Source organism: Oncorhynchus mykiss, chromosome 25, assembly GCF_057628025.1.
Source record: "Oncorhynchus mykiss isolate SJ-2025 chromosome 25, ASM5762802v1, whole genome shotgun sequence".
Lineage (NCBI taxonomy): Eukaryota > Metazoa > Chordata > Actinopteri > Salmoniformes > Salmonidae > Oncorhynchus > Oncorhynchus mykiss.
This window is the reverse complement of record NC_143046.1, coordinates 22,110,735-22,122,073: the sequence shown is the minus strand read 5'-3', so window position 1 is coordinate 22,122,073 and position 11,339 is coordinate 22,110,735. Positions and strand designations below refer to the sequence as shown.

Below are 11,339 nucleotides of genomic sequence, written 5' to 3'. Positions count from 1 at the left end.
GTTTTTCCTAGCTTCTACATTGCTCGCTGTTTGGGGTTTTAGGTTGGGTTTCTGTATAGCACTCTGTGACATCTGCTGATGTAAAAAGGGCTTTATAAATACATGTGATTGGTTGATTTGGCTCCCTTGGGGCGCAGAGGTCTAAGGCATCTCAGTGCTAGAGGCGTCACTACAGACACCCTGATTCGAATCCAGGCTGTATCACAACCGGCCGTGATTGGGAATCCCATAGGGCGGCGTACAATTGGCACGTCGTCCGGGTTTGGCTGGTGTAGGCTGTCATCTTAAATAAGAATTTGTTCTTAAGGATTAGCCCCTTTTAAAAAAAAAATCTCCTAAAATGACATACCTGAATCTAACTGCCTGTAGCTCAGTCCCTGAAGCAAGGATATGCATATTATTGGTACCATTTGAAAGGAAACACTTTGAATGTGAAATGTGAAATGAATGTAGGAGAATATAACACATTAGATCTGGTAAAATATAATAAAAGATGTACCATCATCTTTGAAATGCAAGAGAAAGGGCATAATGTATTATTCCAGCCCAGGCGCAATTTAGATTTTGGTCACTAGATGGCAGCAGTGTATGTGCAAAGTTTTAGACTGATCCAATGAACCATTGCGTTTCTGTTCAAAATATTGTATCAAGACTGCCCAAATGTGCCTAATTGGTTTATTAATACATGTTTAAGTTCACTCTCCTCAAACAATAGCATGGTAGTCTTTCACTGTAATAGTTACTGTAAATTGGACAGTGCAGTTAGATTAACTATAATTAAAGCTTTCCGCCAATATCAGATATGTCTATTTAATTTTTACATTTTTTATTTCACCTTTATTTAACTAGGCAAGTCAGTTAATAACCTCTACAGGATTGGTGGGTTCCCCCCTTGAGGTTGAGCTAACGTAGGCTAATGCGATTAGCATGAGGTTGTAAGTAACAAGAACATTCCCCAGAACGAATTGCAAAAATCGCTGAAGTTGGAGACTTTTATCTCCCTCACCAACTTTAAACATCTGCTATCTGAGCAGCTAACTGATCGCTGCAGCTGTACATAGTCCATATGTAAATAGCCCACCCAATTTACCTACCTCATCCCCATACTGTTTTTATTTATTTACTTATTCTGCTCTTTTGCACACCAGTATCTCTACCTGCACATGACCATCTGATCATTTATCACTCCAGTGTTAATCTGCAAAATTGTAATTATTCTCCTACCTCCTCATGCCTCTTGCACACAATGTATATAGACTTTTTTTCTTTTTTCTACTGTGTTATTGACTTGTTTATTGTTTACTCCATGTGTAACTCTGTGTTGTTGTCTGTTCACACTGCTATGCTTTATCTTGGCCAGGTCGCAGTTGTAAATGAGAACTTGTTCTCAACTAGCCTAACTGGCTAAATAAAGGTTATATTCTTTGTTACAAAAATACAATTCCACCAATCCAAAGAATGCATAGGTGGGCGCTAGACAGCCTGCCATACCGCTTTGTGGTCAACGACTCCCATTGTTAGGGCGGATATTCACCCGATTAGCCACCAATCACCCAATTAAAAGGTGGAAACATTTTACCAATCACACCATTCAAACTCCCAGGAAAGGTTTTGGGGTTGGCTTCTATGACGAACATGCGCACTCAGTCTTAGTTAAAATCACCATTGAAAATGTCGCGTATCACACAGTACAATATGTGGTTCTGAATCACTATTCAAAGGTAACGCGTACCACACACGTGGCGTGTGGGCTACCACATTCACCATATGAATTGTGTGATTGGTAAAATGTTTCCACCTTTTTAATGGGGTGATAGGTGGTAAATCGGGTACACCATCCATAATCTTTGGTACTGTTTTTGCCCGCCCACTTCGCTTGTCGCTGGACAATGACGTACGTTTTACTCGCTGTTTACAATGGCGACCACTTTCTAAATGAAGGAAAGATACATTTACAGTAGCGAACAAATACCCATCGAATGGTAGAAAAACCAAGAAGTCTCTTTTGCAATGTCCAACAGAACAGCATATTTTTATGATCCGGATGTGGGGAACTTTCATTATGGTAAGATTCATTTTGGTTACAAAAGGCACGAAGCAGATTAGCATGTTAAGAAGCCGGCTAGCTAACTATTTAAATAGTTGTTATTTAGCAGACACACGTATCCAGAGTGATTTACAGAAGTAATCAGAGTTAAGTGCTCAATGGCATATTAACAGATTTTTCAGCTAGTCAACTCTGGGATTCGAACCAACGACCTTTCGGTAACTGGCCCAACGCTCTTAACCGCTAAGCTACCTACTGTTTCCTCTTCAGTTTGTGATTAGCTAGATAGCTAACGTTGGTATTAGATTCTTATTTCTGCTAGCAATCAGGTGAATTGATCTCGCAAACGTTACTAGCTACTAATCGTGTGTTTGCAATAGTTTCTTTATTCTACAGCTATTTAGCTGGCATGTTATGAATGATAGCATCACGCAGAAGAACCACAGAGAAATCAGGACATTGATAACTGCGTATGAGAGGACAACACACTGACACATGTTTTCCTTTCCTTATCAAGGTGCTGGTCACCCTATGAAACCCCATCGTCTCTCGCTGACGCACAGCCTTGTTTTGCACTATGGCCTCTACAAAAAGATGCAGGTAAGTCCTGCTGATGATCAACATGCTGAGAAGGCTGGAGATGTAATCATTAGTCCAAACAGTTTTGCAACTAAAACAAGGGTTTCTATTGGTCCCTCCCTGTTTAAGTCTGTTTGCTTCATTTAAGAAACGTTTTGCAACAGAATCAGCGAAATGAATACACCCCGATTAAACCAGACAAGTTCATGTCCTTCTTGACACCATGTTAATTTGACTGGTCCTTGTTCCCCAGGTTTTTAAACCATACAAAGCCTCACAACATGACATGTGCCGATTCCATTCAGAAGATTACATTGACTTTCTGCAGAAGGTCAGCCCCAACAATATGCAAGGTTTCACAAAGAGTCTCAACACCTTTAATGTTGGGGATGACTGGTGAGAATGTCTTATCTTCTATAATGTATTACATTACTGCCTGGCATATATTTGGATTCATAAGATATTTTGTGCTTAATATATATTTGTCAAAGTGCAGAATGTTCTTTTCAAAAATGTTTTACCCCCTTTTCGTGGTATCCAATTGTCTCATCGCTACAACTCCCGTACGGGCTCAGGAGAGACAAAGGTTGAAAGCCATGCGTCCTCCGAAACCCAACCAAGCTGCACTGCTTCTTAACATAGCGCGCATCCAACCCGGAAGCCATCTGCACCAATGTGTCGGAGGAAACACCATGCACCTGTGCACGATGAGACAAGGATATCCCTACCAACCAAATCCTCCCTAACCCAGACGACACTAGGTCAATTGTGCGTCGCCCCATAGACCTCCCGGCTCGAACCCAGAGTCTCTGGTGGCACAGCTAGCACTGCGATGCAGTGTCCTAGACCACTGCACCACCCAGGAGGATGTTCTTTTGACTCATGTAATATTATGATCAGTGTAATGTGCAGCTGTTGATCTATCTATGTGGCCTGTATAAAGGTAACGTGTCCTCTGTCAGCCCTGTATTCCCAGGCCTGTTTGAGTTCTGCTCCAGGTATACAGGAGCATCTCTACAGGGAGCGACACAGCTAAACCACAAGGTATGCCCCCCTCCCCAGCAGTCAGCTTATTTTCTGTTATAAATGTATTCTATTTACGGATCTGACATATTTATTAAGACCCATTCAACAATTTATACAGCTAGGTAAATTGTTGACCAGATTTATATTTGATCAATGATCGGGACCGTTGCTTTGCAGATATGTGACATCGCCATCAACTGGGCTGGGGGTCTTCATCATGCTAAGAAATTTGAGGTAAGAATTATGCAACATTTGTTTCTTTGTCAAGACAATTTATTTATACGGCCTCTGGTCACCTGCTTATGTACAGCTCTTTGATATCATGATTTCATTTGTTTTGGTTTTTCAGGCCTCTGGATTTTGCTATGTGAATGACATTGTCATCAGTATACTGGAGCTTCTGAAGTAAGAGCAAAGCACCCCTACAGTCTTTTATTATGTTTTTGTCCATTTCGGGGTTCACGTCCCGCTAAGGATCTCTAACAACTAATAATGTAAATGTCCCTTTAGGTACCACCCGCGTGTGTTGTACATAGACATTGACATTCACCATGGTGATGGGGTGCAGGAAGCCTTCTACCTGACTGATCGGGTCATGACTGTATCCTTCCACAAGTACGGGAACTACTTCTTTCCAGGGACAGGTAAGACAAGCCATATGAGTATCTGTTAAAACCAGAAATACAGATACAGTTGAGACAGAGAGATTGAAAAACAGCTACAGTGGGGCAAAAAAGTATTTAGTCAGCCACCAATTGTGCAAGTTCTCCCACTTAAAAAGATGAGAGAGGCCTGTAATTTTCATCATAGGTACACTTCAACTATGACAGACAAAATGAGAGAAAAAAAATCCAGAAAATCACATAGAAGGATTTTTTATGAATTTATTTGCAAATTATGGTGGAAAATAAGTATTTGGTCACCTACAAACAAGAAAGATTTCTGGCTCTCACAGACCTGTAACTTCTTCTTTAAGAGGCTCCTCTGTCCTCCACTCGTTACCTGTATTAATGGCACCTGTTTGAACTTGTTATCAGTATAAAAGACACCTGTCCACAACCTCAAACAGTCACACTCCAAACTCCACTTTGGCCAAGAACAAAGAGCTGTCAAAGGACACCAGAAACAAAATTGTAGACCTGCACCAGGCTGGGAAGACTGAATCTGTAATAGGTAAGCAGCTTGGTTTGAATAAATCAACTGTGGGAGCAATTATTAGGAAATGGAAGACATACAAGACCACTGATAATCTCCCTCGATCTGGGGCTCCACGCAAGATCTCACCCCGTGGGGTCAAAATGATCACAAGAACGGTGAGCAAAAATCCTAGTACCACACGGGGGGACCTAGTGAATGACCTGCAGAGAGCTGGGACCAAAGTAACAAAGCCTACCATCAGTAACACACTACGCCGCCAGGGACTCAAATCCTGCAGTGCCAGACGTGTCCCCCTGCTTAATCAGTACATGTCCAGGCCCGTCTGAAGTTTGCTAGAGAGCATTTGGATGATCCAGAAGAAGATTGGGAGAATGTCATATGGTCAGATGAAACCAAAATATAACTTTTTGGTAAAAACTCAACTCGTCGTGTTTGGAGGACAAAGAATGCTGAGTTGCATCCAAAGAACACCATACCTACTGTGACGCATGGGGGTTGAAACATCATGCTTTGGGGCTGTTTTTCTGCAAAGGGACCAGGACGACTGATCCGTGTAAAGGAAAGAATGAATGGGGCCATGTATCGTGAGATTTTGAGTGAAAACCTCCTTCCATCAGCAAGGGCATTGAAGATGAAACGTGGCTGGGTCTTTCAGCATGACAATGATCCCAAACACACCGCCCGGGCAATGAAGGAGAGGCTTCGTAAGAAGCATTTCAAGGTCCTGGAGTGGCCTAGCCATACCTTTTTTTTTTTCATTTTGTCTGTCATAGTTGAAGTGTACCTATGATGAAAATTACAGGCCTCGCCCATCTTTTTAAGAGGGAGAACTTGCACAATTGGTGGCTGACTCAATACTTTTTTGCCCCACTGTATCTCAAGGCCACCAGACTGCTAAACAGCCATTACTAACTCAGAGAGACTGCTGCCTACATTGAGACCCAATGACTGGACACTTTTTAATAAATGGATCATTAGTCACTTTAAACAATGCCTCTTTAAATAATGCCACTTTAATCATGTTTACATATCTTACATTGCTCATATCACATGTGTATATATACTGTATTTTATACCATCTATTGCACCTTGCCTATGCCGCTCCGCCATCGCTCATCAATATACGTATATGTATATATTCTCATTCACCCCTTTAGATTTGTGCGTATTAGGTAGTTGTTGGGGAATTGTTAGATTACTTGTTAGATATTACTGCGCTGTCTGAACTAGACACATTAACATCTGCTAACCATGTGTATGTGACCAATAAAATTTGATTTGAGTTTGTCTTAATGACTAAATGATTGAATATCTCTATGGGACAATAGAGGTTGTCTTAATGAGCTTATTATTTGTTAAACAAATCTTGTCTGTTTTGTCCCATAGGTGACATGTATGAGGTAGGGGCTGAGAGTGGCCGGTACTATTGCCTGAACGTGCCTCTCCGGGATGGGATCGATGACCAGAGTGAGTAGTGTCCTTCCTGGATCTCCCACTCAGGCTGGCTCTCTGGCGCTTCACTCTGATAATGCTATTAGACTGAGGCCATTGAGATGTCTCTGGGGAGTGCTATTATCAGATGTTATGCTGCCTGACTGTTAGTTTACCTGCACTCTAAACTATTTACATCTATCTGATGGCTGTTACAGTTCAGAAGGTCTGATAGTATGCAGGATAATATCCAACAAGGCGTTTCCTTATTTTTGATAGGGGTTCAATTATATCACTTTGTCAATATCTAAAATTATTGAAAGGATGAATTATCTTCCATGTGTCCAATACCTTAACATTTCACTTTGTTTTAGGCTACAGGCAACTCTTTCAGCCAGTCATCAAGCAAGTGGTGGACTTCTACCAGCCAACCTGTATCGTTCTTCAGGTGATAATTTGGCAGCCAGAGATCATCAGTGGTATTTTGCATGAATTGTGGTATTGAGTATGGGACTCACATGCACCTTTTGTCATTGACAGTGTGGGGCTGACTCTCTGGGCTGTGACAGATTAGGGTGCTTCAACCTCAGTATACGAGGCCATGGGTAGGTGTCTTGCTCAATAAATAATACATTATAACCCTCACCAACACTTACATCAGTCTTAAATGGACTTTGAATACAGCTTTATGGGTAAGTGTCTTAATAGAGATAAGGATACATGTTTGGAGGATGGAATTCAATGTACTCTATGAGGATGTACTGCCACCTGTTGGTAGGAGAGCAAATTTAAGGGATTATAGAGAAATTGGTACAGGATTTGGTTAACACAGGAGTCAGGTTATGGTAAACTGTCTCACCCAGGGTGTATGCTTTCTATAGGGAGTGTGTGGAGTTTGTGAAAAGCTTCAGGATTCCCCTGCTGGTACTGGGAGGAGGAGGGTACACAGTACGCAACGTGGCCAGATGCTGGTGAGGGCTCATTTCTCTCAGTGCTGTAACTGGACTATAGTGGGGAGATTAGGTGACAGTTGTTTTTGATGGAGACCAAGAGAACATTCTCACAGTGTATATGGAACCACTTAAGAATGAACTCTGTTGCTTTTCTATTCCAGGACCTATGAGACCTCTCTCCTGGTTGATGAGCCAATTAGTGATGAGCTTCCCTATAGCGGTAAGCGAGCAAGCCTAAGCTCTTCTGCCACTGTTTTTTTCCTTTTGCTAATTTTCTCTCCTCACCCCTACCAGAGTACTTTGAGTATTTTGCCCCAGACTTCACACTCCACCCAGATGTCAGCACCAGGATAGAGAACCAGAACTCCCGACAGGTCAGTTTGAGGACACACAGCATGCGGTCCTCCCTTTCTGAGCCACAGTCTACATACTGTTTTAACAATTCAGACAGAATTCTCTCCATGGTGTAAGTCATTTATCTCCATCTTGTGCTTGTTTAGTACCTGGAGCAGATCCGTTCGACGGTCTTTGAGAACTTGAAGATGTTGAACCATTCCCCCAGTGTCCAGATCCACGATGTGCCCTCGGACATCCTGAGCTACGAGCGCACTGACGAGGGAGACCCAGATGAGAGGGGCTCAGAGGACAACTATTCCAGGTCAACACACACTCTGCCTTATGTGACGCTAGAGCTGGGCGATATGGGGGGGGGGGGGGTGCTTGATCTAGGCGTTATGAACAAAGTCAAATTGTGATAAATATAACTTTTATGTAATAAATAACTTTTTTTTTTAAATAGAAAGTTACTTGGCATTAGCGGCAGGGCTCTAGCCAAAAAAATAAATTCCAGTGCCAAGTAAGAAGATGAGATGGTAGCCTATGATTCAGAAAGTAAGTTTTATTTTTTTATAAAAATAAAAACATCTAAACAATACAGGAAATGCATGATTGATGTGCAACCTGTCAAAATATGATCTAGATTTTATTTGACACTTCAGAGAATTTGCTAAATCTTTGCATATTGACAATATTATTCACCACCTGAGGAAGTGGGAACTCAACACTAGATTGCTAACTCTAAATACTAGTGGGAATGTGATGAAAAATCTAAGCTGAAATAAATCATTCTCTCTACTATTATTCTGACATTTCACATTCTTAAAACAAAGTGGTGATCCTAACTGACCTAAGACAGGGAATTTTTACTAGGATTAAATGTCAGGAATTGTGAAAAATTGAGTTTAAATGTATTTGGCTAAGGTGTATGTCAACTTCCGACTTCAACTGTAGTGAGGGTCAGTCGACAAGAGCATACAGGTTGCAGTGGGGCTTTGGTCACAAAACAGATGGCACTGTGATAGACTGTATCCAGTTTGCTGAGTAGAGTGTTGGAGGCTATTTTGTAAATGACATCGCCAAAGTCGAGGATCGGTATGATAGACAGTTTTACGAGGGTATGTTTGGCAGCATGAGTAGAGGCTTTGTTTGAGAAATAGGAAGCTGATTCTAGATTACATTTTTGGATTGGAGATGCTTAATACGATTCTGGAAGGAGAGTTTACAGTCTAACCAGACACCTAGGTATTTGGAGTTGTCCACATTTTCTAAGTCAGAACCGTCCAGAGTAGTGATGCTAGTTGGGCGGGCGGGTGTGGGCAGCGATCGGTTGAAGAGCATGCACTTAGTTTTACTAGCATTTAAGAGCAGTTGGAGGCCACGGAAGGAGTGTTGTATGGCACAGTGTCCAAAGAAGGGCCAGATGTATACAGAATGATGTCGTCTGCGTAGAGGTGAATCAAGGAATCACCCGCAGCAAGAGCAACATCGTTGAGATATACAGAGAAGATATGCCTGAAAATTGAACCCTGTGGTACCCCCATAGAGACTGCCAGAGGTCCGGACAACAGGTCCTCTGATTTGACTCACTGAACTCTATCTGAGAAGTAGTTAGTGAACCAGGTGAGGCAGTCATTCGAGAAACCAAGGCTATTGAGTCTGCCGATAAGAATACAGTGATTGACAGAGTCGAAAGCCTTGGCCAGGTCGATGAAGACGGCTGCACAGTACTGTCTTTTATCGATGGCGGTTATATCGTTTAGTACCTTGAGCGTGGCTGAGGTGCAGCCGTGACCAGCTCGGAAACCAGATTGCACAGCGGAGAAGGTACGGTGGGATTCAAAATGGTCGGTGATCTGTTTGTTCACTTGGCTTTCAAAGACCTTAGAAAGACAGGGCAGGATGGATATAGGTCTGTAACACTTTGGGTCTAGGGTGTCACCCCCGTTTGAAGAGTGGAAAGCTGCCGCGGTCATTCCCATCTTTAGGAATCTCCGACGATACAAGAGGTTGAACAGACTAGTAAAAGGGGTTGCAACAATGGCGGCGGATAATTTTAGGAAGAGCGTCCAGATTGTCTTGCCCAGCTGATTTGTAGGCCTATTCACTGCAAATTTCTCTCTGCGGGCACGTCAAAACCACAGCCCATTACACTAGTCTACTGCGGTTCTATAGTGGTGTCATGAACTCGATATCAAGAGGTGAGAAAAATGATACAGAAAGCTGTGACTTTCCTCTCTGTAGCTAGAACAGTAGTTGCTTAAATGTTTTCCACAATAGCAGTTATTTAACTAGGCAAGTCAGTTGAGAACAAATTCAAATTTACAATGATGGCCTACACATGCTTGTGCTTCTCAGAATGCATCTCTCCCTCCTTGGTGTCACAGTGGGGGAAGGGAGTGGCTCGCTCACACAGCAGCGAAACAGGGACAGGCAGATACTTTCATAGCAGGAATCAACATAATGCAAAGCCCATTACGGTTGACCAAGTATTTGTTTTAGAACAATCTACAGAAGTGTTGTGTAGCAACATGCCTCAGTAAGTGGAAGTCAATGTAATTTGTCTTATCGTCGCTCTGTGACACACAGGAGCATATGTTCTATTATACATGTAATGGAATCAATAGGACCAGTTTAAGGACGGGATTCAATCTGATTGCAGATTTGGACAATGCGCCATTTTTAAAGTTGATTTCTGATTGAGCCAACAAATGCAGCATTTACCGTGGATGTGGTGTCTGCACGCACATTGCCGGCAACACGATTGGATCCCAGCCTTAGTCTAAGTGTATATCGTATCAGTGTGAACTGACATTGGTATGGTGTGTGATAGTCTGGAACTAAATAGCTTGTTCTCTTTACAGGCCAGAGGCAGCCAATGAGTTCTACGATGGTGACCATGACAACGACAAGGAGAGCGATGTGGAGATCTGAACGCTCAGATGTCAGACTTTTCCCCTCTGGTCGCTCATGATATTATTGGGAAACCTTCAAGGCTGCAGTCAGTTGACCAAACTTATTTTCCCCAACAAATGGACTATTCAATGTCTATACTATACTCAGAGCGAGAGACTACCACCATTTCTTTTTTTTACTATGTCTAATCATTGATTATGTAGAGGACATTGTCAAGCACTTCAAATGTTATTCCTCACGTTTCGTAAACAGGTGTAGACTAACAGTAACGATAACAGCTATATACACAGGGTACCCGTACCCAGTCGATGTGCAGGGTTACGAGGTAATTGAGGTAGATATGTACATGTGACTAGGCAACAGGATAAACAGCAGCAGTGTGAGTCAAGGCACATTCTGATTCACCAGAAGACAGCCTAGAGGGGCCCAATACAGGCATGATTGTGTATGAAACATCTGGGCCTTATTCATCAGCACAGGATAAAGAGGAAGAGACTTCCCCTTGGTCCAAAGGGCATTGACTTCCTGTGGTTGCTAGGTGAGGCTTATATTTACCAGTTTTCACACACTGGGATCAGAGGTCGGTCATCTGAATAACAAGTTACAATTTTTTGATCTTTCTTTTCATAAAATAAATAGGAAAACTGCATGGCTACAATGCTCCCCATCTATAAGTACTCAATTTGATATTTAGAAAGTGAAATGAGACCACCTGTGTTATAAAACTTTATTACGCATTCATTCACAAGACTTCAAAACGCTTCTATGGTCAGAATCAGACAGGAGGTCGTACATTTGGGTGTGAAGGCAACCATTTACATTTCAGAATTGTCCAATAAATACTTTATACATTAGAATGTTACCTTTTTAAAACCAGAAAGAGTCTCACTTAA

At 42.1% G+C, this 11,339-nt stretch overlaps 1 protein-coding gene across 2 annotated transcripts; it reads left to right on the top strand.

Moving 5' to 3' along the window:
• The first annotated feature begins 1,628 nt into the window (after window positions 1–1,628).
• LOC110504769 (histone deacetylase 3) lies at window positions 1,629–11,304 on the top strand. Of its 2 annotated transcripts, none has more exons than XM_021583583.3 (15): window positions 1,629–2,065; window positions 2,565–2,647; window positions 2,880–3,022; window positions 3,589–3,670; window positions 3,830–3,886; window positions 4,002–4,057; window positions 4,163–4,296; window positions 6,197–6,277; window positions 6,616–6,689; window positions 6,782–6,846; window positions 7,123–7,212; window positions 7,356–7,414; window positions 7,489–7,568; window positions 7,695–7,852; window positions 10,395–11,304. In XM_021583583.3, the coding sequence occupies exons 1-15, from the start codon at window positions 2,011–2,013 to the stop codon at window positions 10,462–10,464; spliced, it is 1,287 nt and encodes a 428-aa protein (XP_021439258.1). In that variant the 5' UTR covers window positions 1,629–2,010; the 3' UTR covers window positions 10,465–11,304. The 2 variants fall into 2 exon arrangements, with proteins under 2 accessions (XP_021439258.1, XP_021439259.2); XM_021583584.3 differs by having other exon boundaries at window positions 1,642–2,065; window positions 3,570–3,670.
• The last annotated feature ends 35 nt before the right edge of the window (window positions 11,305–11,339 follow it).